The sequence below is a fragment of the Anopheles bellator genome, chromosome 2, assembly GCF_943735745.2.
Source record: "Anopheles bellator chromosome 2, idAnoBellAS_SP24_06.2, whole genome shotgun sequence".
Lineage (NCBI taxonomy): Eukaryota > Metazoa > Arthropoda > Insecta > Diptera > Culicidae > Anopheles > Anopheles bellator.
Genome location: NC_071286.1, coordinates 58,112,832 through 58,138,832, shown reverse-complemented (window position 1 = coordinate 58,138,832; position 26,001 = coordinate 58,112,832). Strand labels below are relative to the sequence as shown.

General features: G+C 47.0%; 4 protein-coding genes across 5 annotated transcripts in view; 3 read left to right on the top strand and 1 right to left on the bottom strand.

Annotated features, from left to right (window-relative positions):
* The window catches only part of LOC131211610 (uncharacterized), a 28,896-nt gene extending 27,357 nt beyond the window's left edge, over positions 1–1,539 (bottom strand). Inside the window, exons 1-2 of the mRNA XM_058205163.1 lie at positions 1,429–1,539; positions 1,064–1,222 (exon numbers count right to left, since the gene is read on the bottom strand). Coding sequence (XP_058061146.1) covers positions 1,064–1,163 — 100 coding nt within the window. The 5' untranslated portion in view covers positions 1,164–1,222; positions 1,429–1,539. The remainder of the gene's footprint in view (positions 1–1,063; positions 1,223–1,428) is intronic.
* Positions 1,540–2,164: 625 nt separating this feature from the next.
* LOC131212285 (TBC1 domain family member 23) lies at positions 2,165–5,200 on the top strand. Of its 2 annotated transcripts, XM_058206088.1 has the most exons (3): positions 2,165–2,345; positions 2,498–3,891; positions 4,027–5,200. In XM_058206088.1, exons 1-3 carry the CDS (start codon positions 2,329–2,331, stop codon positions 4,680–4,682), a joined length of 2,067 nt encoding a protein of 688 aa, XP_058062071.1. In that variant the 5' UTR covers positions 2,165–2,328; the 3' UTR covers positions 4,683–5,200. The 2 variants fall into 2 exon arrangements, with proteins under 2 accessions (XP_058062071.1, XP_058062070.1); XM_058206087.1 differs by having other exon boundaries at positions 2,498–5,200.
* Positions 5,201–5,481: 281 nt separating this feature from the next.
* On the top strand, positions 5,482–6,993 carry LOC131207783 (putative leucine-rich repeat-containing protein DDB_G0290503). The gene is made up of 6 exons (XM_058200412.1): positions 5,482–5,640; positions 5,700–5,829; positions 5,895–6,073; positions 6,161–6,534; positions 6,595–6,786; positions 6,846–6,993. Exons 1-6 carry the CDS (start codon positions 5,488–5,490, stop codon positions 6,991–6,993), a joined length of 1,176 nt encoding a protein of 391 aa, XP_058056395.1. The 5' UTR covers positions 5,482–5,487.
* A 10,714-nt stretch (positions 6,994–17,707) lies between these two features.
* LOC131208583 (uncharacterized) lies at positions 17,708–25,782 on the top strand. The gene is made up of 6 exons (XM_058201381.1): positions 17,708–17,762; positions 18,224–19,293; positions 21,122–21,339; positions 21,577–22,126; positions 22,230–22,481; positions 23,731–25,782. The coding sequence occupies exons 2-6, from the start codon at positions 18,241–18,243 to the stop codon at positions 25,462–25,464; spliced, it is 3,807 nt and encodes a 1,268-aa protein (XP_058057364.1). The 5' UTR covers positions 17,708–17,762; positions 18,224–18,240; the 3' UTR covers positions 25,465–25,782.
* The last annotated feature ends 219 nt before the right edge of the window (positions 25,783–26,001 follow it).

The following is a 26,001-nucleotide window of genomic DNA, read 5'->3' as shown; positions in this document are numbered from 1 at the left end:
TTTGATGTAGATATTCCAATAGAATAAAACCTTCACCCCGAGTACTGGTTTCGTGTTTTCCATCTTAGTCATAGTTATTTTTATAACGGTCTAAATGCCATGACAAACCATGAATGCCTTTAGAAATATGATTTTCACAATGAGGGGAAATTTTACAATTAATTTTATAAACCACCAAAGACTTTTTGCGTTAGTTTAAATCCACAAACCTCATCTGTTTTCTTTACTTCTTGTGTTTTCTGTATATTGGATAAGAACATTAGTGAAGCTATTTGTACACATAATTGTAAGCAGTAAAGTAGTATTTTATGCATATTAAAACATCTATGATTTAAAAATGGTGTTAACTTAGAAGAATGCACTCACGTTTGAAGGATTGTAAGCCTGGATATATCATTCTTATCTATTGTACTATGCAGCAACTGAACTCAGAGCTTTATGGTTTTCCTGGTATTTACGCCTATTGTCTAGGCGAAAATATTAAATGCGTTGAAAGGAAGCTGTATCCTTTTTGAAAACAAATGAAAGAGAAGACATACTGTTAACACCTAACATAAGTGAGAAAAATGGAAGCAAGGACTATTTGCACACCTTTCAGATAGCGTTACGTGAAGGACAGAGTTACTATGCGACAGGGCCACAGTGCAATCAATGGCATAGGGTGAATTCTATGCCTAGTCATAGATGTTGCATAGAGGAATCAATATTGCAGTAATGCAAAGAATTGTATGTGGTGTTGTTTGTTTTTGGTAAATCAAACCATATCAAGCATATTTTATAATGTATACAAGCCACATTCTTTTACTCATAGTCATGTTTGAAGTAATGTCACAGTGATAAATTCTTGTAAAAGATCTTCCTTAAGTCTTTTAGTATATCACGCAGATAAAAGATGTTTCTACACTGTACTAATAATTGATGGCTTGATTAAGGTCAGATGGGAAGGAACGTTGTGAGGATCCAACAAACAAAAATTTATATTTCTCATTTTCTTTGTATTGCAGTCGACTCTTTTTTCGTATTTCAATTTGTACAACACACATGTAATTTGTTGTTTACTCACCATTAGTTTCTTTCGAATTCGCGAGCGGCACGCCTACGATTCTGGTCACAAGTGGCAGCAGCACGGCCACGGCCACTTGTCGGATTGCGATGTGTCTCATTAGTTTAAAATAAAAAACGGAATAACTTTGGCACAGCACTTAAACTTTTACGCTTCACCCTAAAGATTAAAAGAAAAAAGGTTACAAACGGTTCTCCATTACAAGCAATCACATTGCGCCGTGGCTGTGTTTTCTACGTAACAAAATTTAAATTTTCATAACCGTTTGACATAAGCATAGGTTTTATCAAAGTTTGTTACAATCACAAAAAACAAAGGGCCCAGTTGTTGGATCCATCGCAGAAAGCCACTTAACAGCAACTCACATGTAAATTTCACTGTATCCGTGTCTTCGCCCCGAAATGAACTGCAGAAGATGTTGCTCTGAGCTAACTGTACGGTATTCGAAAGAGCTGCTGATGCCGCACAAATTCGAAGTCAACTGGTGGAAATGCACCGTTGAACTGATTTTCCACGGCACGTTTTCCTGCGATATATACTTGTTTCGTCCACTACCTGACTTCGCTTCCTAACTTTTCCTGAGTTGCTGGCTAAGCTTTTTGGTGAAGGTGAAGCTTTTCGTTACTGTTCTTGGCTAACGAATGAAAGAAGCTTCACGTTCAAAGTCCTCTGTAAGAATAATAACAACAATAGTGAAGCGTTTTGTTTTGTATGCGTTAAAGGTTGTTCTGTTTGTTCTCTTTGAATATACTTTCACGTCACATTTTAAGCACATGCAATATTTGTGCAATAGTAGCTTCTTTACGTCCAACATATTTTGCTATTCAATATGGCCAGGAATAACTGTGCATGGTAAAATGTATGAAAAATTGCGTAAAACATATAAATGTATAATACTACATTTTGTTCGTTTTCAGTTTCATGTTCAAATTTCCAAATGGTTGAAAAGCTTTTAGATAGCTGTTAGATTTTTCACCAGGCAACCAATCCCCGTGGAACGTCAAAAAAGAACTGTCAGCTGTGTCATTTGTCATCCACCTTGATTTTTTCATTGATTGAGCTCTTTCTTTTCTTTTCTGTGCTGGATCAGTAATTCCTCGCGTTCGGTTTGATTGATTGCTCGAAGAATCGATCTTCAGCGATGGTAGTGTTTCATCGTTTCACTACGTGAGAGACGGGAACACAGTTCAGAAATATACTGCAAGCCTCCGAAACAGGGACAACGTGAAAGTTGCCCGATTACCCAATTCTTGCACCGCTATTCGATGGAGAACAGCTTGTGGTAAGACGTGACGTTACCTTTCCATTTGTGATAAGCGCGATTGATAAGCCCCTTTCTGACTCATGCACACATTCCTTACGCTACGCAGCCGTTGCGATCGTCTTTTAATGTTGTTCCCTTGTCCGTTTCAACATTTTTTCTGTACACGGCAGGTTTATTGAGCTAGAGGCAGCTTTGCAGGACGATTGTACGGTCGACGAAATCTACGCCATATGCCATGGCAGAACGCTGCCCGAGGCACTTCGCCTCGACGTGTGGCAAGTATGCCTGGGAGTGCGAAACAAAATCGACCAGCTGGCGCAATTCAACGAGATCTACGACCTTCCCTTCCAAGTGCAACTGCGCAACGATTGCGAAGAATTTGTCAACAAACTAGGCAACGAAGATGAAGACAAGGTGTCGGTGGTCTGCGATCTGGAATCGATCCTCACGTTTTACTGCAAGAATCGGAACGTGGTCTACGAGCCCAACAACGGGTGGGTAGAACTGATGTTGCCGCTCCTTTCCCTGAAGCTCGTTCGTTCGGAAACTTACAACCTGTTCGAAGCGATCCGGGACACTTACATTCCGAAGGGCTGCGCCAAGAACGGTACCGTGTTCAATGTGTTTCGGTTGCTGCTGCTGTACCACGATCCGGAACTTTGCACGATACTGGATACGAAGCGCATCACTCCAGATTGCTACGCGATTGGCTGGTTCCAAACGTTGTTCGCTTCCACCTGCACGTTACCCGTCGTGCTGTCCATGTGGGACCTGTATTTCCAGCAGTCCGATCCGTTCCTTGTGTTCTTCCTCAGTCTCATCGTGCTGATCAATCAGCGGGATCAGATTCTTGCCATGAAGGGCTCCTCGAAAGAGGAGTTAACCCGTTTCCTAGTCAACATGCCGTGCAACATAGAGGCGGACGATGTGCTTGATTTCTGCTCCCTGGCTCAGTATTACTCCGTCAAAACGCCGGCCTCATTCAAGCGTGACCTCTTCAGCGTGCTCTTCGGTGCCCAGAACAGTGCGACAGAAACGTCGATCGTTTCACAGGCGCTCTGTCTACCCGTTTCGGTGAACGAGTTAATCGAGAATGCGTCCATGGAAAATCCGCACCCGGAAGCTGTGCGATTTTTTCTGGTCGATTGCCGCCCGGCAGAGCAGTACAACTCGGGTCACCTTTCAACTGCATTCCATCTCGACAGCAACTTGATGCTGTCGGAACCGGAAGCATTCCAGACGGCCGTGCAAGGCCTGTTGCGTTCGCAGCGCAACGCGATCGATGCCAATTCGAACGCCGGTGGTGAGCATCTGTGCTTTCTGGGGTCCGGTCGACTGGAGGAGGATCAGTATACGCACATGGTAGTGGCTTCGTTTCTGCAAAAAAGCACCAAGTACGTGTCGCTGCTTACGGGTGGCTATGAGGCAATACATGAGTACTTCGGAGAAGGGATGGTCGATTGCCTCGAGGATCACGATCCCCTCAAGTGTTTAGTGTGCAACCGCGACCGGCAGCGTTACCGAGGTGGTCCAACGAAAGGAACGTTGAACAACAACAACAATAGCAGCTCCAACGGAGAAACTAGAATGATTAACAGCGGTGCGCCCGACAGCACAAAAACCACACCCAAAACTCTGCAAGTTGGTAGTTTCGCAAACAACAACGGCACGGCCGCTGGCGATCGAAAGTCAACCATAGATCTGTTTAGCAAACTGTCTCTAGCGATGAAAACGAAGTCAGCCGAGGTTCGCGAGAAGCTGTTCGACTACATTTCCAATCCGAATGCAGCTGGCGCGGGTGCGGTTGGAGGAGCGGCAGAGAAACATGTTTCACGCAATGATCGCAACGGCAGACGCTATCGCAATGTGGCGCCCGTGTTTAGTATTGGCGAGGATCAGGAGGACGATGACGATCTCAATTCGGCGGCCAGTGAAAATTCTGCAACAACACCGAGTGGCTCTCGTGCTTACGCCCAAGGTGGAATCGACCCGGCCGAAAATGAAGTGTCGATACAGAGCTTCCTGAAGGGTTCAGATGTGATACGCTATTTCAAATGCCAAGAGGTGCATCTTAATGGATACATGTACGATAGCTACCTGATCGTCACGGCAACACACCTGCTTGTCCTACGGGAACTCGAAGGGCGCAAAGACAGGGCTCGTATCATCGTTCGTCGGTCGTTGCAGAGCATCGTAAAGATTACGGCCAAAAAGCGACATCGTGATTTGATCACGTTCAACTATGGCTATCCGGACGAAGAAAACCTCGTCATTACGGATATGGATCGGTTCCTCATACCGAACGCAAGCGAAGCGACCGAACTGATCTCGCGGCACATCATCAAGCAGACGTAAGTCGCACTAAATTTGAGGTTGTTACGGTCATTATCCGTCCCTCCTTCGAGACGCGGTGATGTTCAGTGATCTTGTTTAGTGAAAGGTTGTTTTTATTCTCTCCGACTTCGGTTATTTTACCCAGCAACTGGATTCGAATCCTCGTGCTTCGTATATGATTGCGGATGTTTTATTTTTTTGTTTCACTTTGTTATAACCGTCCCGCATTTTAAGAACACTATTGTGAAGCTTGTGTTTTAAATGTTCTTCCAGTTAACCGTGATTTCTTGTGCGTGCGTAGCTACATTTCGCGCAATGTATATAAAGTTATAGAGAGAGAGAGATAGAAAGAGGAATTCAAATGCGGCTCAGTGTAAAACCATTTAATTTAGTGGGTCACGCGACCCCCAAACATCTGGTAGGCTGATCAGTTTAAGAGTCGCTTCTGCTTAGCTCGTTTTAATGGTGAGCCGGTACATTGAAGATTGTGTAGAGAAATAAAGTTCAAACCAAATAATTCATTTCTATCCTCGTGCAGGTAGCAGTGGGTGTTGTTACTTAAATTTTAAATAAACCTCCTTGTGTGCTTCACTGAAATGACATCCGAAAAATAAGCTATTTTACCAATTATCATTAAGGTTCTTTTAACGTTATTTGATGGGCTAATAGAATGTTTGTACTTATCATAGTCTTTTCCAATCAGCTGGATGGTGAGAAAAACTGTCATAAGTTTTATACGAGTTAGTTATACCAGTTTCAGCAGGCGGTTCAAGACGTCAAACAGATTGTTTTGAACCGTTCCTCCAACGGCAAACGCAATATCAACATGAACGACGCCGCTTTAATTGAGGATTGGAACAGCATTATTCCATTCAAAATCAAAGCCAATGAGCTGGAAACACCCACAGAAAAGTTTCTATTCAAGTGCGTGTTAAGTATTTTCAAGCTTATGCATTACGATGTGTCTAATTACGAATATGTAAGTAACTGGACGACGCCCAAGTGGAAACGTTTTGTTGGTGATTGTCCTCATTGCAGATGTACAACGAACCATTCGATATTTTAATGGTCAGGCGAGTGGAGTTTGTGGCCCGTATCAATTACATTTACCAACTTTGTTCGGACTCCAAACAAACGTCGTATTTCTTCGTTGATCTTGTCAAACCAAGTATGTGCTGAACGTAGATCTGTTTCCTGCCGCCTATAGTTGGTTCTTTTATTGCTTTCTTGTAGCTGCCAAAAAAGTGAAGCATTTACTTAAGATCCTTCTTAACTATCTGTTTTACATCAACATGGTTAAAGAGACTGTGTTGGAAAAGGCTAACCGGTGCACAGAAAAGTACAACGAGTTGAAGTCAAAACTCAACCAAGAGCAGATAGTGAAGGAAGAAATCCAAATTCGGGCAAATAATGTAAGTTGAACTGTTTAATACGAAATGATGTTCTGTATGAGATAACGGCTCTAATATCAACTTGTATAATTGCACTCTCGTCTACAGATGAACCGCGACATCGATGAGTTAAAGAACAAGCTTCCACAGATTAATCAGCACATTGAAGCACTTGTTGAGAGCCACAAGTTGATGCGCGGAAAACTGGCAGTACTTGAAGCAAAGGACCAGGATATGATTGAGAAAATACTAAACCTGAAAAAGCAATTGTTGCAATTGGCAGAACATAAAGTTACAGACGACGAGGCTTTGGCACTCATAGAGAAGAAAGAAGCTCTCGAACGAGAACTTATTATGCTCACGGAAAATGAGAATCAACTACAGGAAAATAATGCCATTCATGCGGCGTCCATTCACAAAATGCAGCCATGCATCATTTTATTGGAGAAACTGTCCCAATACGAGTTTGATACATCGTGTCGGTGAGTCTACATGAGACATTTCACACTTGAGCCTTTACAAGTTGCCAACTACAATTTCAGGACATTGCAAAACGAGCTGAAACAAATGAAGCTATCGATCGATCAGGCGGAACAAAGATTTCAGAAGTTGAAAAACATTTCAGATGGACTAACGAACAGTTGTAAAGAGATGGAAGCGTACATCGCCGACAAACAAACCGAATTTTACGCTCGCAACAAAGTGGTGAAGAAAGTAGAACAAAAACACGTTCTGTATGTATGCAGAGTTTCATGTGCTCGTATGAGTTCTTTAGACGTTATTTCGATTTCAGAAAACTACGTTCGTTGGAGACAGAGGTATCAGAACTGGAAGAAACAGACGAGATGTTTATGGACATTATGAAAAAAGAAGAAAAGGAACTGGAAATGATCGAGAATATGAAACAAGAAACCTTAGATTTCATTGAAAACAAACATTAATTTAAATTAAACGTATTGCGTACACCTAAGCTTGGGTAAATAAAGTCCTTGCGTGATCCTTTGGACTATTAACAAGGCAGTTCGACCAACATATTTGTTTGAATATTTGCTCTGAAGATTGCCATCTATCTAGAAATGCCCTTACCCGGTTGTTACTTATTATTTTGGGTATAGGAAAGAGAATATGGAGATTAATATATCGATCCTCCCACAGTGAATGGAACTTTGCACAGTTTCCTACCTGGTCGATGAACGACGGTCTTCTGCCATCTGGATCGAGCAATGACTCATGCGATTCGTACGATTTTCCCGTAAACCGTATAATGGAATGCATCTGCAATTCTGACTGCTTGATGCATAATAAATAATGCACATTTTGCATTGGTACGTGTCTAAAGTGCTCACGGCCAAAGACCGCAAAGGGCAAGTTTTCGGCAAGCTATCTAACGGTCAGCATCCTTGCAGTGGTACAGCGCCACGGGACGGGAAGCATTGCAGTTTCCACGTTTTCCGTACAAAGTGGATTAAGTTAGGTCAGTGAAGGGCAGGGGATTCGTCACATTTTACCCGTGACAAGGTGGTGATGTGACGCGACCGGTGCTAGATATTCATAAGCTGTGAAATAATTCAGTTCGTCAGGCAGTACCGTAGGACCTAGTTTTAAACTCTCAACTCACGGCCTGAGCATATCACTCATTCTCAACTAGTAAGTCAACCAGTTAGCCAGCCTGGTGGTTCATTCACGTTAATAAATCACAAGTTCGTAAATCGGATTTATGGCCATAATGGACAGGTTTCATGGTTAAATTAGATATTCTCTTTCGTTACTGGGCATTAGTTGGCCGATGTTCTGTGAAGTATCAAGCGAAACAGTGAAGCATATCTCTTTACGTAAATGCTAAATTGTAATGCTAACATACCTATTTTCTATTGCCCATAGACATTTAACCGTTGGTTTTAAGTAATAATTTAGTTGAAAATGAGAGTAGTTCTGATAAACAGTGGACAATTTTGGCCAGTAATTTTTGTGTGAGAATCTGTGAGGCACACCCTTTCTAGAATGTGACCAATTTTAACAGTTGTCACGACAAATAGGCATCGTATTGCAACTAGGGTTTTAGAAACAAAATAGGCGTTGTCCAGTCCCTCCTTCTGACAAAGAAACTCAAACAAATTTTTCAATATCCGTTGCGTGCTGTTCATGATGGTTGTATGTAAACGTTGCACGTGTTTTTTTTTCAAACAGTCCCCATAACGGATTTTTGTTGGTTCATCCTACATCGTTCATTGCATGCAGAGAATTTCGAGAGTTGGGAAAAAAATATTCGTGGAATGGCATCGTGAGTCGTAATGCAGACGTTTCGGTGCCGCAGGCAAGGAACCGATTTCTTGCAGAGCTGCAGAGCCAAGGAAGGTTTTTGCTGACCATAATGCGTGTGGCAGAAATTGTTGAACGCGTAGCGATTTCGAGCGATGGGTGGAATGATTTGGCCAATTTGATTGGAGCGCTGAGGATGAGGAGGATGGAAGGCCACTCCGTTTTTCAGCCACAAAACGGACGGAAATATCAACAGATAAGCATCGATTCCCTGGCAGATGAAACTGCAATCAGCGGCACCGTCATGGGCAGGACTAGTAGTGGTCTTCGGAGTCATTTTGGTTGAGCGGAACCATTTCACCGCAGAGGAGGAAACGGCAATTGCCGACCGGCTGCCCATAAGGCAGCGTAGTGATGGGAATGGCAAATACCTGATTACGAGGATTGCACAATTAAGCCACTAGTTACACCATTGCCGGCATGGTTCCAGATGTCATAACCGTTTTGGTCGTGGCGTGGCCGTCTCTCGTCCGGATCCTTCTCCCCGCTGGCCTTATTTCCCTCTCACCGGCTCTTGTGAAGCATTAAATATACAAACCCACCGTTCGGTGGCCAATGCCATTACTGATGGCATTGCTGGCAGCCGCCGGTAGCTGGCTTGGGTTGTTGTAACCACGCTGCTGATGGTTATGATGATTGGAGGGCATGGTGGTTACGGGGTCAGAACAACCGGAAGAAGCGTGGTTTTCTCGTGCGGTCGATGCTCCTCAACCGCTCCGTGGCTGCTGACTTATCGGAGCATTGTGAAGCAATTACTTCCGGGTGCGAAGAACCGCAAGCTTGCCAACGGTTGTGTCCATGTGCATTGCCAACGATTGATAGAGCCTATACCATCGTGGTTCGGTGGCGCTTTTGCGGAGTTTAATTTTGGCACACAATTTCATTTGCCATCTCGCTAATGGATTGCATTTCGTTCGTTGTAGGGACAGTTCAAAAACGTGAACGAGCGACGGAAAGAGATGGGTAGAGAAAAAGAGAGAGAGAGAGACCAATAGAAAGATGCGAATTGTACTCAGAGGTTTCAACCTTCGACACGTAGGTTTGTTTTTGAAATTGTTTACAACTTTGGGATTGATTTATTCCGCTGTTTCAGGATTCGCGATTGGAGGCGTATGGTGGGACAAATTGTTACATTGACAAATTATTCTTCGTTAAAAAAACAAAACAAGATAAAACTTATTGACGCTTGTAGGATATTAAATTTGTAACCACCGTACGCTGATAAATGCAGATTAAAGTGTAACATACTAAATACAACAATTTCTGGAATGGTTTTGAGAAGCTGGTTAGGAGCTTCGATAGAGCTGAAAAAAGAACAGTTGGGCCCTAAATAACTATCGCACATGCAGTTGAACAAGTGAACAATGTTGAACAAGTTTTCACAAGTGCTAAGGTCGTTGGAACAAAAATCACATGTATAAGCTACAGTTTGTTTGCATTAAAATTAATCATAATTTAAAGAAACTGGACAATCGTAACTATTTGCAAAACAATACTTTGAATCTGAACAGCATACGCTTACATTATGTTCTATATATTTTGGAATCGTATTTAGACTAAAGAAGGAAGAACTGAACACGATATACACGATTTCGATTGATTGATTTTCTGAAAATCTGCCCGAACAATTTCACATGTTGTCCGCGAATCTGAGCTTCGAGACTCGAACTCGATCAAGACTTCGTTTAGTTTGACCTGGCATTGGCAGCATACACGTAATCCATAACGTGTGACCATGCTAAGTGACAGGAAACATATTTTGTTGCCAGTCTCGAAGCATTGCCCCGACCGGCGGATCATCACCCGACCGGCTCTCTGCCACTCGTCTGGGGAGCAGAATGTTGATCGAATAATGCAAATCAGTCATTTTTATTTCAATTCAAATTCGAACTGTACAGCAACATAAATTGCGACTGCAACATTGCACATCTAGTCTCATTCAAATTTCATCACCAGCAATCGACCCGAGACGGAACAAGCACGGACAAAAAGCACAAGTTAATTATATTCCAGTGCATCGGTGCACGAGAGTGCAATTTCTTGCTCACAGTCATGGCTCGGATTGGCTCAGTGTCGGCCGGAGCGCAGCACTGGACTTTGGGGAGGAGGGAGTTGGAGGGGAGCGCCACAACCATAATCGCCGCAACTCAAGCACTCGCGCCACGGCCACGGTTTAATCGAAATCGTAGCGTCGAGTTATGCACGTATGTTGCAATTATAACTGACACCGAGAGTCACGCCATACGAAACACACCACGTATGTTTGTCACCATTTCCGCGTATCGCATCGCAAGATGGCGCCCGGCCCCGGTGCGCGTAGGCAACCGGAAACACGCGTGTGACGGATGGCCCGCGAGAGTGTAGGGGCTTCTAGGTAGGTAGTAAATTTATCATCTCAATTACTACAGCGAGTCGCGATCGGTGAAACACATTTTGCATCCCTGTTCTGGCTTGTTAGCGAGGTTGGCGGGAAAAAGGCGGTGGCCGAGTGCGGAGTCCCTGGTCCGCCGCGGATTGTGTAGCGAGAAATCGGTGGTGATGCTGATGCAGTTTGCCACATCGGCCAGGTAATTTATGCAGATAAATGGCCATGATTGGACTTCCGTGACGTCGCGCAGACAAGAGTTGCGAGGATATAACTTCCGCTCTGTCTCGTGAGTGTCCGTGATAGAATTATCTAAGAGTGATCATTAAGGAATAAGTCGGTTAGCTCACGTTATCTGTGATGCTGCACTAATTGATTGCATGGCTTTGTTGTTAAGTTAGGTAATATTTTCCAACAAGGTCCTGTTTCTGTTGCAAACCACAAGCGGAGTACCTCAAAAAAATTAAGCATCAAACTCTACCCATGCGCCATGGATGTGATCGGGCTTTTCCAAGAGTTGTTCAGAAGAAGAAAACGAACACTAAACTGTGCTAGTGAGTTCCACGGCAAAACCGTCCGGGATATACATTTCAAGAAGTGAAACGATTCTAATTGCCATTTAGTGTGCCAAATCATGACACATCAATATTCATGACAATGCGTATTATTTTCACCCCTACGTCACATGTCACTTAAGGATACGGACCGCACCACCGTCTTCCGGTCCTCTGGCGGATCCTTTGCCGTACAACGTTGTCCCCGTGAAAGAACGGAAATACTGACTACCGTCTCCGTGTTCCGTGCCTAACTTTTGCGAGTGAGCGAGCCGTATCCAAACTTATCCAATTTATCATCGGGAAACTTCCGTTTTCGTCAGCTTTCCTGCGACCGTGACTTTGGCAGTTTTCTTGTGGCGCAACACACGGAATGGGGAAAATGAAAAAGAGACCAGAGAGACCTACGGCGTACATCGGCCGGACCAGAAGCGGGAGGTTCAAGGGGGCTGCCCGGGCAATAGTTATCTCATCCGAGTGTTTGGTCTTTATTTTGCTTGCCAACTTCTTGCCCCCGTGATTTATGCTCCGCACCATTGGCACATAATTTTCACCTGTCTTTATTTATTTCTACATTTGTAAATGCTTATTAGGAAGTTGTCTCTCTTTCCGACGGATCAGCACAGTGTGCGCCTGCGATCGAGGAAGATTGCTTTGGCTTATCAGAGCCAACAAGTTTCTCCAATACTCCACCCAACAGGGATCGGTTCGGGCCGTCTAGGGCGAGGATCCGCTGCGATTTATTTGGCACCGAGAGGCTTCCGGGGGCTTGCGTCACGCTGCTGACGGCAGCCGCTCCTCCGGCAGCGAGATTTGGTATTGCAATCGGGCTTTTTTCCGGCCAACAGACAAGCAATCCTCATTATGCACATCCATTGCTCCTCGGCGTACGAGGAAAAGTTTTAATTAATTCGAATTTATCTGCATGCTCGCGCTGGGAATCGTTGAAAGCATCTGCCTGGGCTCGTTTTTCTCGCAGGGCCGGACGAACTTCTGTGCAATACGATCGGGAAACCGACGAGGGAGTGTCGGGTTGTGTATGGAGATTTGTTTAGCAGAAAATTGGTTTATTTCCCAGTCCGGATCGGGCCCAGTGTCAGGGCGGGGTGGATCAGGAAACATGCGCTTCCTGTTTACAAAGGATCAACAGAGAAATAGACCGCACAGCTTCAGGTTAGCAGCGCAGGTTTGTGGAAACATCAACAATAACTATGCATCGAAACTAAGCCTTGATGAAAGCTTGGCTAAATTTGATTTTGTACTTTTCTTTCTTAAAAAGGATTTTCGACATGAACTTTAAACACATCAAATTACTCTATATTTTTTCCATGTTGACGTAAAGGTATTATATTGACGAGGAAGGTAGTATAGTTCACAGTCTAGTCATTAATGCGACATAATGAGTGCTGCATTCGCTTGTTCATAAAAAACCTGCGGTTCTTTGTTTGGTAAAAGTTTTAATCTATTTTATTCGAAAATCCTGTTTGAAACTATCGCTATATTATCTGTACTTAACAAATTAGTTGTTGCATGGGGCTTATACTAAGCGATTCAGAAATTTGAGGGAGCAAATAATTTCGATGAGTGTGCTGTTTCGATGAAAATATTTTAGTGAGTTTAACCCTGCAACATTTCAATAAATGCTATTGAAATCAACAGAATGATTTTGTGAATAAACTTTCATGTGCAGTGAAACCAAAAGAAAATATCCATTATCCAACATCCAATATCTTCGTTTAAAGAATAACTGTTTGATGTGATAATTTTCTTTTATTTCTTTGTTTTATTTATTTTGTATGAACAGAATGTGCAACATTAAACGTTAAATAAACCACTAGGAATGCAATTTTAAATCGTCACCCTGCATTACCGATTAAATACATAAAATGTAGACCTTCTCTTTGTAGCCTGAACGTCCCTTCCTGTGCTACTCTCTCTATAAAAATAAAATTAAAAACGCACCGGAAGCAACGCAGCTGCGCAACCGTGGTCCAATAAATGAAACAAAACACAAGCTGCACGGCACCAGAAACTACATAATTGATGATCTATGTAAATCGAAATGCCCGCTTTACGGTGCAATCAGGCAAAACTGCCGTTTAATGCACAGCGCTTGGGGTCCCGGGTTCGGTAGGAAGAAAGTTATCGGCACTCCAGGAAAACCTCACCGCCATCGTCATTTTAATCATGTTTCACTTCGCTGGAAAACTTTCTCCACGGAACTACGACCTGAACCGGCGGGATCGGCCGTTTCCAGAGCGGCCGTCTTCTTGTGACTTTAACTGAGAAAAAAACGGCTACATAAGAAAGGACTAACCCACAAAACTTTCCCAAGCGAGGCGACCCACCGAGCGGTACCGGTTTCCAGTGCTTCGAACGATTGAACGTAATGCTCGGCGTTTTCCGCTTCGCCCACGGCACGACCGACTCCCGACTGTCGGTGGAGCGGATGGCCGCCGGGGTACACCGGCGGTCGCCGCCAGGATGCAAATGAGATGGACACTCGAGGCAAAGTTAGCTGCCTCAGCTCCTAATCGACGATATTACCAAAGTTGAAATTTGTACATATAAAAAAAATAATAAACCAAGTACCAGCCAGGCCCCGGGCCGTCTGCTGGAGCCTGTTACAGAAACAAAACCTGGAGGGATGAAAAATTATGATGGCCGCCCAAGGGGCCCCTGCCTGATCGGATCAGGCATTGGAGGTGGGGAGGGCGCAAACTTTTCACACTCGCACTTGGATTGCAAATTTCTCGTGGGAAAACCGGATCATCAACCTACTTACATCGGGGTCAAGTGAACGCAACGCTCCACCACTCCCGGACCGCCCGGAGGATGGACCGGAGGTGGACCACCGTATGTAGTGCACGTAGAGCTCCCGACTCCAGGCCAGGGCAAATCTGGTATGCAGAGCACTTTTGACTGTTCGCCGGAAAATTAGTTTAATCATAAACGTGAAAGTTTTATCAAACGACCCAACGAGGCGCCTGACCGTTGGTGGCTCCACCAGCGTCCGGTTCCGACACCTCGCCGCTGAGGTCTACTAGGAGCGTTTGATGCTTTGATGCGAGTCCCGGTATGATCTCCGATCGATTTTGTCTGAGGTGTTGCGACGCCGGAAAATGTTGTCCCGCGCCCGACATCAAAGGGAACTAGGGCGGTATAGACGGAGCTCTTCCGAGACGGGCGGACGGGCGACCTTTACGTCGGTGAATCTTATCCGGTTATTGGGCAACATTTTTCCCGAACACCACCAGCAGCGAATTGAGCGATGTTTGATTTTCTTGCCGCGTCCTTGCCGTACGCGACCAAGGGCAACTTTATGCTAACAATTGGAACCTGGGATCTCTTTGTCCTGGGGACCGCAACCGTCAAAGTAGTCCATCGGGGAGCTACTGAAGCGAACGACACAAAGGCCACTTCTTGAAAGAGAGAGAGAGAGAGAGAGAGAGAGAGAGAGAGAGAGGCGGAATGGATGTTCGCCCATCACTCGACTTTATCCAGGATCTTGCTTGCTTTTTACGGTTCCCTCTGAGTCGGTGGTTTCGGTCGATGGAATCATGTCACAGGGTGGAAGGCGCTCGTAACCCACGACACGGGGAGGTGAGATATCCGGTGGATGCGACTACTGCACAACCACCACCACCGAGACAATCTGGGAAAGTGGTTCGAGTGTGCCTGATTGGGATTATTGTGTTTTGCACACCGCAGTTTGTCCGTGGCGCAAGTACCCGAGTCCATTGTCGCTGGGCAACAGCTAGCCACTAGGCTGCCGGTGCCGGCCCTTGGAAGCAAGCTTTATTGGATTCGTATGTTAATTATTTCTGTAAACACACTTTGGCCAACAGCTTGGCACTTGTCTTGCCACTGGCACAGATAAAGTTTTTCGAAACATTATATGTGTCCAATCCGGTTCAGGGCTCGGTCCAGGTGCCGGGGGGATGGTGCTTAGCGAAATTGGTACAACCGTAAAGCACCCGGGAACGGAACCGTGTTTAGAAGCGACGACTCTAGAAGTCGTTTGGAACATTAAACCAAATGCCCCGGTGATTTAGATTGAATGAAATGAATCTCACCGACTCGCCTTTACCGATGCTGGCAGATCACTGCAACTGCGGGGCGAGAGTAATTTGTGTCACTTTCAGTGCTCGGCCATAACAATGGAGAAAATTCTTGGCATTTGAGTGTTGCGGCTTTTCAGCAATAAAAGTAGCTGGGAAAGTTAACGTATTATTTATGAAAATGCCATTTGATTTGAGCTGGTCATTTCCGATTCCGAACTTCCACCTTAATCCAGACGTCACCGTGACATCCTGGGCCATAAAAATGCTCCAACGCCTGTCGATCCGTCCCCTACCGCAGTGTCGCTGCTGCTGATAATTGTCACGAAACTCAACCAAAGTTCGACGAAGGCGTTGAGAAAGCGACACGGCTCATTCTTAGTCACCGAAGCCGTGTCGGGATTGGGGAAAGTGAAGACGAAACAAACCGCGAACGAAAGACGTGCGGGAGGACAGCCTTATTTGAATATTTATCTACATCTTGAATCCATCCGTCGGGCGGGCAAAGGTGTGACATTCGTGTTTGCCATCGGACCATTCGATGGATTGGGGCGGAGGTGGAGCACAATCTCCGCGCAGTAGAATTTGCAATAAGGGAACGTAAATGGATTCCTTCGATCTCAATCTTGGGCCACCATTTGCGACGAAGTTTGTATTTATTGGCAGAAATTTTCCACACGGTCGGCCAGTACGATTGGCAAGAGTGGCAAAAGGTGGCAAATCAGGGTCCCAGGGTGGTCACTTCAGTTTGGGGGAAATTGAAGAAAACGGTCGAATCGGTTCGAAACGGTTGTACAGTGTGTTAGTGTTGAAGGTGTTTTGTTTGAAATTATTTATTGCCTGGTCGGTGTACGATCAGGTCATCGCGAACTTCGTTGGACAATGTGGAGAATTAACTGCCCTAGACAGCATCAGGATTTCTGAATAGTCACGGAAACGTGTTTATTTAGACAAAATGTTCCTAGTATTGTAGTACATCCTGTACTGTTTTTGGATAGTTTTACATAACTTTGAAAAAATTATAAAACGGAAGCAACACAGCTCATTTTAAGCAATTCGAGAAAGTCGCATTCTATACTGTTGACATTATAGTCATAACCAGAAACTAACTTAAGTATCCTCATCAACAAGGAGCAGAGTGAAACGTTGGTCACAACAAATAGAGCAGCTCGATCGCTCGACTATGAATGCAATGGCTGACTAGGATAGGCCAAAGTGGTGCTCTTTTCAGGGCCTAAAAGGCTCGAAGGAGTTCGGCGCTCGAAAAGCTCAGGCTTATATCGAATGTGAGTGATGTAGTAGATCCACAGGGTGGAATATTTTACGACTGGACTTCGCATTTTATCAACAATGTAAGGGAATACTCGAGTGTTTCCTGACATTATTCATACATGATATTTTCATAAATGTTACAATATATTTAATGGTCGACCGAATCTGCAATCAGAAACGGTGCTTAGCCTATTGGCTGTTAAAACTTCCAGATTGGGCAAATTGTTACAGAAAACAGAAGAAAACCTCCAACAACAACAACAATACATCATCTACTTATACACTCAGTACATTATCAACGTCTCGTTGTTATACAACACTGGTAAGCTAGATAAAGTTGACGTTGTTGGCGTTGTCCATTCCCTCTAAGATCGGCAAAAAAAAATCTGTTCTGAATTTTATTGTGATGTGATTGCTTCTCGACTCGAAGATTTGGCCCATTTTTCATCACATTCTACGGCAGGAAAACAATGTGGAAAACTGTGCTCTAAACGGTACGATCGCCGCGAGGACCGTCGCATGCGCGATCGCAGATGCACGTGTTGCCGCAGCTTTATCAAGGGTATAACGGTCGTTGCTCAATCCGATCTCGCCGAGGGTGAGTTTGGAAAATATGTTTCCTCAGCCCACCTCTAGACCGAGGAACTAATCCTCTAATTAGCGTCTTTCTCTCATACTATTTTAATTGCCTCGCTCTCTCTCTTTCATTTTCTCCCCGTTTCATTCTCGAGAGTCGCGTCTGTTTCGGCGTCAGCGCTCCGCGCGGCCGATTTGCGTGCGCGTTGCGCTGATTAGGTTACCATAATGCGCGGTCCACTTGAATTTTTCTCATATTTAGTCTACGGTGGGTATTTGTATTTTCTTATAAATAGACAAAATCACTTGCCGGCGTGGCGCGGTGGGGGGGATGCGGCTCGGGCTCCTACACTCCTTCGGCACCGGTCGGTCCCGGAGGGCTGCGCAATCGTCGCAACGCAGCAGCAGAGCATCCTGCAGAGCAGCCCACCGCTAGGCGCGCGTGTGTTTTCGCGGTTCGGCCAAATAATACGCGGTGGGCGGCCAAAAATAGATCAGTCTCAACGATCGCTGCCACTCGAAAAGACAGCATTCAACATACTGCGCTACTGTTCGCTGCGTTGGTTCGTACCTAACCCGTTTTCATTGGAGCACCGTTTCTTTTCCGACAATTTTCCGGTCTCGGCTTTCCATTCGTGTTCCGCGTTTTAGTTCTGAATCGCTAAACCTATCCACCACTGACGCCATCATCTGGCGCAATGGCCATAATTACACGATCGTTAGTTAATAGCAAATAAGTAGAGGTTCAAATCCGCGGGCACGCATTTTCCAACCCACTGTTGACGGGTTTACTATCGGGAGCCTAGTGACATCGGACATCGGACATCTAACACTGTGCAATAGTTTGGAGAGAAGTCTTGGCTTGGTTCTGTGAAAAAAGTGTGGTGACGTTGTCGGTGACGCTGGTGGAAATCCGTGTATGCCGTGCGGCTGTGTGTGCATTGTGAAAATCACGGCGTTCTTTCGTCTTTCTCTTTCTATCTCTCTCTCACACTCTCTCTTTATCTCGCTTATTTCTGCGCAGTGTATAGGCGGTGCTAAATGGGGGGTATACAGTCGGCCAACGTTGACCGGGAAAACGACGACGCCGACGAGGAAAGTTCAACCAACGCGACGGTCGACGGTCGAGAATCGGTGCCGGTGGTGGGTGTAGGAAAAACGCTCGTCTCCGTGGCGAATGGTTGTGAAAAAACGCCACCGGATGGATGCACTGACAGCACGGTCGATGCAGCGCCTCCATCGGCGCCCATCCTGGCCGAGACCGACAAAGCAAAAGGCGACGAAGGCGGTAAAGTGCCGGAGAATGATGACGACGACGACGATATGTTGGCAAAGTGTCGTGCCCGGAAAATGACAACCGAATTGGCCGCCTTCCGGGCCGACTTGCAGCAGAAGCGTGGTGTGCATCTGTCAAAGTTGATCCAGGTGCGGGAAGAATTGGAACAGCTGCGGGCAGCGCTGGCCGAGGAGAAGAGCCGCAACCGGGCCCTGATCAAGTACATCCAGCAGCAGCAGCAGGAGAACCCGCAAGAGAAAACGCATCCCCCGGAAGCTAGTTGCAGTTCGTTGAACCTTGGCTGTCAAGCCGAGCGCCGATCACTGGAAGCGCACGAGATGAGAGAGCGCGAGCGATCATCTCGGCTCGAACAAAGCACGATCACCGCCGCCGTCGGTGACGATCGTTCTGACACCACCACCACCATCACTACTACTACTAGTGATGCTGCTACTAATACTACTACTATCACTGACGATGAACGGCGCTCGCTGAAGAAAGAACTCGCTGAGTCACAGCTCGAATTGCAGCAGGTCACCGGCGAAACGTTGGCGCTTCGCTCGGAGCTCGCTCAGTTGCGGACGCAGCTTCACGCGCTGCAGGACGAAACGCTCGCCGAGAGCAGTCGACAGAACGGTGCGATCCGCGCGCTGAAGGCGCAACTGGCCGAAGCGCAGTTCCAGCTGCAGATCGCCCAAGCCGAGGCCCTCTCCTTGCAGACCGACGTCGGGCAGCTCCGGAAGCAAGTGCAAACGCTCAAGGACGTCATCAAGGCCGGCAAAGAGATCATCTCGATCCGCGAGGATCAGGTCGAGCAGGTAAACAAATTGTGGTCCATGTGTGGTCCGTGTGTGTTCGTGTGTCTGACAGGTGTAGACCGTGGCGTGGCGTGGCGTGAATTTGATGGTGGTGGTCGCGTGAGAACTACGGTGTCGCTCGCTGCCAAAACCCGCGTGGCGCGCGTGGTGTGGCGAAGGTCACGTTGCTCTCTGCACGCGACGCGGAACCTTCGTCACCCCAGCATCGCCGCTGCTCATGATCTACGGATGCAATGATCTTTGCATGATCGCGTGTGCGCCGGTTGACCTTCGACGCGCCGTTCCATACATGGAAGTGGATTGGCGCTGGGAAACGGCGCATGTCGCTGGACGCCGAGTGGCGGAAGTGTCTCGTTTCGCCTTAAAGACAATAAAGTCTGGCTTGGTCAGCAATCTGAGCTGGTGGCCAGTGGCCGTTAAATTGAAATTGACGCCGCACGGTTGGATGTATTGGATTGGTTTGAAATGAGTTTGAGCCGCAGTTTGAGCGGTTTAAAAAGTTTCAAAGTTGTCGTAACACAAGGGCTAAAAAATCTCGGTCCTAAGATGGAATGATTTTTTGTGTGCAAAATAGTCTTTATTCATCAACAAAATTTCCATCAAGAGTCACACAGTCATTCGAGCGATATTTCTTACCGATGATCATTTTGTTGAGATCTCAGAACATCCTGTAGTCGCTGGGAGTCAAATCTGGCGAATAAGGTCGATGTGAGAGCAATGAAACACATTTTGTTTCTTTGCCATATGCAGTCGTTTCTTTGCAATTTCGGCTTTGAAACGCTCCAATGACGCTATATAATATTCACTGTTGATGGTATTCCCCTTCTCCAGTTAGTCCATGAATATTACACGTCGCACAACTGAAAATAATGAGACCATAACCGTTCCAGCCAATTGTTATGTTTTCGGGCGCTTTGGACGAGGTTTCCCAGTTGCTCTCCACTCAGATGAGGATCGTTTTGATTCCAAAGCGGAATGTGATGGATCCAGGTTATAACCATTGTTACTCATTTTGAACAAACCTTGGCACCCACTTTAGACAGAGCTTTCACACAGTTAAATGTTCATGCAATATAGGCAATACGATCTAGCCCAAAGAATTTCATTTTTGGATCAACTAAATCGATTTTGTCGATTGGGTTTGAAGTCAGCAAATGGAACGTTCTATTGTTGTTTCTGATAGAGCAGGATCCTTAAAACTCTTTTCAAGCCATTGCTTTGTTTGATCGGAATGTTTTTCAATCAAGAAGCAGTGTAAAATTGAAACTCAAAATTGTATTGGATCCATTGTTTTGAACATAACAAAAGTAGTCTCATTCTTGACATAATAACTCACCAACTTATGACTAGAATATGAAGACTTTTTACAGTTTTCTTTCGAAATTTACTACTAACTGAAAAAAGCAATAAGACGATGAATGCAATAGGACTAGCGTCTCGGGCTCGGGACTTTTAAGTTTATGTGCTAAAGCTATATGCTATTAACCACAGTTTGTGCAGTTTAGTGGCGTCTTGTAGAAAAGTGGCTCAAATGTGAGTAATTTACAAATGACGCATCTTTAAATTGAAGATTTCCTAAGCAAAATTGCCCCACTTTCCAGGGCAATGACGTATGGGGTAGAATATAAATCGCTTTCTTTCGTGGGAAATTATATTTGAGACGATGAGTCGTCAGAATTTCGCAATAAAACGGCGGCGTTGGTATTCGAGAAAACTCATCAGCTTGCGGTGAATCGAAACAACAACCCGGGCCCCGCTTGAAGTGGCTTTTAATCCACCGTGTGACTCAGAATCCACTTGACTTTCTCCACTTGATTTTCCGCCCCAGCTGAAAGGGAAGCTGCGGCAGATCGAGGACACGCTACAGGAGCGCGAGCTGCAGATTATGTCCGACGATTTGCGTCGGGAGTATGACAGACAGCTGACAAACATTCGTAACCTGCGAGATCTGTACGAGGAGCGTGAGCGCGTCTCGAGGATGGAGCGCGACAACTTGCTGCGCCAATTGGACCTGAAGAAGAGCGAGCTGGTGACCGAGCAGGAAAGGTGAGTGGAGTCCGGGGCAACACGCCTCCGCCGGAGCCGACACATTGTCTCACGCCGCGGGGCGTCGAAAATATTATTGCGCCGTACACGGTGGGATATTTTTGTGTCCTCCGCCAACACACGTTTGTTGGCCGTCGAAGATTCTTTGTGTCTGGCCCGCGGGGCCGCATGGTAGCCGGCCTGGCTGACTGGCTTAATGACGATGTTTTTCTGCGGTGGCCCGTGTCTCACTTGTAGGAACAAAAACTTGGAAGCACTGGTGGAAAGTTTGCAGTCCGATCTGACCTGTCTGCGGGCCGAGCGGGAGCAAACGGACGAGAAGCTGTCCCACTCGCAGGCGCAGACGAAGCAGCTACAGCTGGAGATGGGTGTCGTGAACCAGTTCATCTCCAAGTTCCTGCTCGGCATGAGCCGCAAGCCGACGGCCAACGAGATCAACATTGACAAGCTGGCGGCCGTGCTGGAGGAGAACCGGGCGCTGCTGATCGCGATGACCAAGGATGAGGCGGAAACCGTCGACACCGGGGCCTTCCTGCCGCGGGCCCTCTACGATCTGATAGCCGAGGTGGACGAGGAGGCGAACGTAGAGTCCGAGATAGCGGACGCACCCCCGAAGGAGGACGCCACCGTCGAAGCGGACAGTGAGGGAAGCGGTGCCGAGGACGCCGAGTTTACCGACGTGCAGAAGGCTTCGCCGGAACAGATTGCTGACAAGTTGCCAAAAGTGTGGCGTGTGCTGATTGAGTTGGTGAATCACCAAGAACGGGCCCAGCCCGTACCGTTTGTGGTAAGTTGTGGTCTGGTTCGTGGAACCCAAAGTCAACGTCGTGCGGTTCGGGACGAGAAGTCCATGATGAGATTGCCCCCGTAATTTGTGCTCGGTTTCGCAGGAGGGCGGAGAAAGCGAGGAGTGCCTCCAGTCGGTGCAGACACGCAACGGGCCCAAAACGGTTGTCAGCGTGAGCAAGACGTACATCAAGTTGAAGGACCTGATACTGGAGAAGAAGGCGTTGAAGAGGGAAACGAACCGGTTGAAGACGCTAAACGTGCACCTCGAGCGGCGGCTGGAAACGCAGGAGAAGCGCCTGAGTGTCGTGAGCCTGGAGTTGACGAAAACTTGGCACCTGGTGGGGAAAATGCAGGTGAGTGAGTTTAAAGGGGGGACAGCGAGCCCGGGACAGGACTCGAGGCTGCGGTGGTTTTGCTACGAAATGAATCGCTTCCGAATCGCTTAATGAAGTTCATAAATCATGCAACTTTGGCGGCGGCGTGTTCTATGAATTTTGTGGCCCATAGCTGGCGCGGGCTGCTTCCGGATGGTTAGGCTATCGCATACCGATTAATTAAGCTATTACACTGGCAGGACCCTGCAATCAGGCAATTACGTTGTCGGTCGACGCTACAGGAGTTCCTAGCTGCCGAAGCTTTATTCTTTACGTAGTCTGTTAAAAAAATCGTCAATTTTGATTTTTTGATTCACGTGAGATATTAGGGTGTTCAAAAAGTTGCTGAAAGAGGATTTTTTTCCTTTACAAATCGGGTCTTTTTCACGAATTTTCTTTTTCAGTTGGTCTGAAAGGTTACAAAGATAATAGAAATTTATTGTTTTACCAGTTTGCAAGTAATCCGCTAACAAAATTTCATTCGCTTCCCAAACAACTGATACTGACATATTTTTGGCCGATTTCTGGGCGAACTCGTTTCGGAACCGAAGAAAACGGTTCACACCACTTCTTAGCTTCTTGATTTGATTCAGGATCATGGTGATAGACCCAAGTCTCATCCATAGTGATGATTCGGTGCACGAAATCCACTCTATCGAAAACACTTTAAATGTTCTCAAGAAAGATGCATTCGAATGCGTTTTTAGCGAATGCGCCATCCAGTATTTTTTTGTATGATTTCGGGAGTGGTGTCTGTTTATGGGCATCTTTAACATGGATCGTCATGAAGTCCAGTACGACCACGTTTAAGCTCAGAAACATCCCTTTTCATTTTCAAATTTAAGGCGAAGAGTCCTTATATACTTTCAACATTCGGCTATAAATTTCCTTTGGTTTTAAACCCATCAAAAATAAACATTCAATTAATGCACGATACTTGTTTTTTTCCGTTGTAAAAAATACTGTGACATGTCGATACTAAATAGCATCGTTAATATTCCGCATTGACCGTTCTTCGCGATACCGTTTGAACAGACCTCTCGTATTAAATTTTATGTTTAACTGGACCCATCGTTATTATTTGTGTGAGGCGCTGCCGAATCGTAGCAAATCGGTAGTGACATCGAGGAGCCTTCAACGAGACATTGACGTCATTTTTTGCACGCCGAGTGCCCGTAATGCTCTTTGCTCATCCGCATCCCATTTTCTCGTTTGATGTGTCCGTCAGCGCCAGCATCGTCAGCTCCACACTCAGGAGCAAATCTTGCGCTACCATCTGCAGCAGAAGCGCCGACTGCTGTGCGAGCTGAAGGAGGAACTGGAGTACTGCCGGCTGAAATGGTCGGCCGCGCGCCAGAAGAACATCGAGTCCGAGGATCAATGGCGGTCGCTGAAGGCGGACTTTGCCGCGCGCCGCAAACAGGACTCGCTGAACAACTCGGGCGAGAGCGGGTACAGCGACGAGCAGCCGTCGGACGACGACGAAGACGCCGATGGCGGAGTGTCTCGGAAGGCGGCCATTCCGGCGGCCGGATGTAGCGGGTTGAGCTCGCTGGTTCCGGCCCCGGCCATCGTGATGCGGTTCGAGCGCCAGCTTCTCAGCAGCTCGCTAACGAACATCTATCAAGCGATTAGCACGGTGCGGAAGGTGCACAGCGAGTCCGATATGAAGTCGCTCGAGAACGTCGAGCGGGCAAATCGGTTTTGTAATGAAAAAATCGAAGATTTGCCTCCATTTCCCGACGGTGACGATGAAGACGACGTTGACACGGAAGCTTCCGGGCTTCCGGGCGCGAAGGCGAACCCAGTTCCCACAATGCCAACCACACCACCGACGGCGACGACGACTGGGACGACGAGAACGACGGGGAAGCGGGGCCGGAAGAAGCGTAAAAACACGAGTGGCCCCGAAACCGCCCAGGACATGTTTTTGCGGCTGATGAATCTCGGGCACCCGGAGTTGCCGGACGAGGCGCAGGAGCCGGAACAGGAAGACGACGAGACGGAGGAGGGCACGGGAAACGATAATGCCGAGGGCGAGTATAGTGTCAACGAAAGTGCAAGTGAGCTGAGCGAAGAAGAGCTGGAGGTGGCCGTAGTGGCACCGGAACCGGAGGAGCTATCGAGCGAGGAGCTGTTCCAGCAGAAACGGGAAGCACGTCTGCAGCGCATGGCGGAACTGAACTCCCGTCTCGACCAGTACTCCGAGCAGACCACGGACCACGGACAGCAGAGGGCAGCACCGGGCGGGCCGGAAGGTGCGCTGAGTGAGGACGAAGAGAAGTATCTTCAAAGACGTGCCGCACGCTTGGAACGACTGGAGCGGGAAGCGCAGGAGTTCCGCAATCGGCTTTCAAAAACGGTAAACCGAGGGACGGAGATAGCGGCCCAGATCGATGAGATTCACAGTGGGTTTATGGCCCGGCAAGCGGAGTCCTGCTCGTCCCCCGTGCCAGGGTCGTCCGGTCTTGCTAGCTCCAGCTCCGCCAGTGGGTCAGGTCCGCCGACCGTAGATGTGTCCTGCTTGACCGATAAGGAGCGTGAGTACACTTCGGCCCGGTCGGAGCGGTTGGCGCGGCTCGAGGACGACAGCAAGAGTCTGCTGCGGCAGATGAACCAGACCATGCGTAGGGGATCGAGCCTGACAACAAAGCTTGACATGCTGCACTCGCGCTATGCTGCCGAGGTCCCGGCTGCCGCGGACAGCAATCCATCACCCGAGTGTGCTCCGGACCAGACCAACAGCGAGCCGCAGGAATCGGTCGAATGCGTTGAACCTGCCTCGTCCGTGACGTCAGAAGACGCCGGCGCCGTAAATGAAGCCCTGCTACCCGGACCGTATTCTCCCATGGGCCCAGTTGAGCTGGTACTGGTATCGGACGACGACGATGGTGACGAAAACCCGGAGGTGGTCCGGGCTGGTCCGGGCTCAAGTTCGCAGCCCGAGGGCGACTCGCAGTAACAGTGAGCGCGCCGGGGTTCCCGATTTAAACCTACCTCGTACCGGAAAAAGACACCAACTACACCCGTGGATAGCCGGGTTTGGGTACCAACTAGCTACCGAACGGGGGTTTCCATTACTTCCATTGAGAAACGCCCGCAAGGCACTCACTGCTCCGGTCCGGGCGTTGGTTGCCGTACGAAAATAAGATTAAATTAAGATAATTAACTCCACATCAAATAAACCACATGTATTACTTCCGCTATGGCCGCTTTCGGTTCGTGTATTGTTGGCGTCGGAACAATGTTGAAAACCCGGCGACGGCCCGGTTTCTGTCTGTTTCGGTGGAAAATTGAAACTAGTTTTTGGGACCCACGAAACGTTCACTTTAAATTCTTTGGCAGCCTTTTTACACGAACTTGACCCCCGGAGTAAGCAAGACTGCCGGGTGCCCGGGTGGGGTTCTGGAATGAAACTTTCGAGCGCTTACATGCAATAAAACTAATTAAAACTACATCTGAACTAACGAACTATCCCCCATTAACCAGTGCAGCGCCG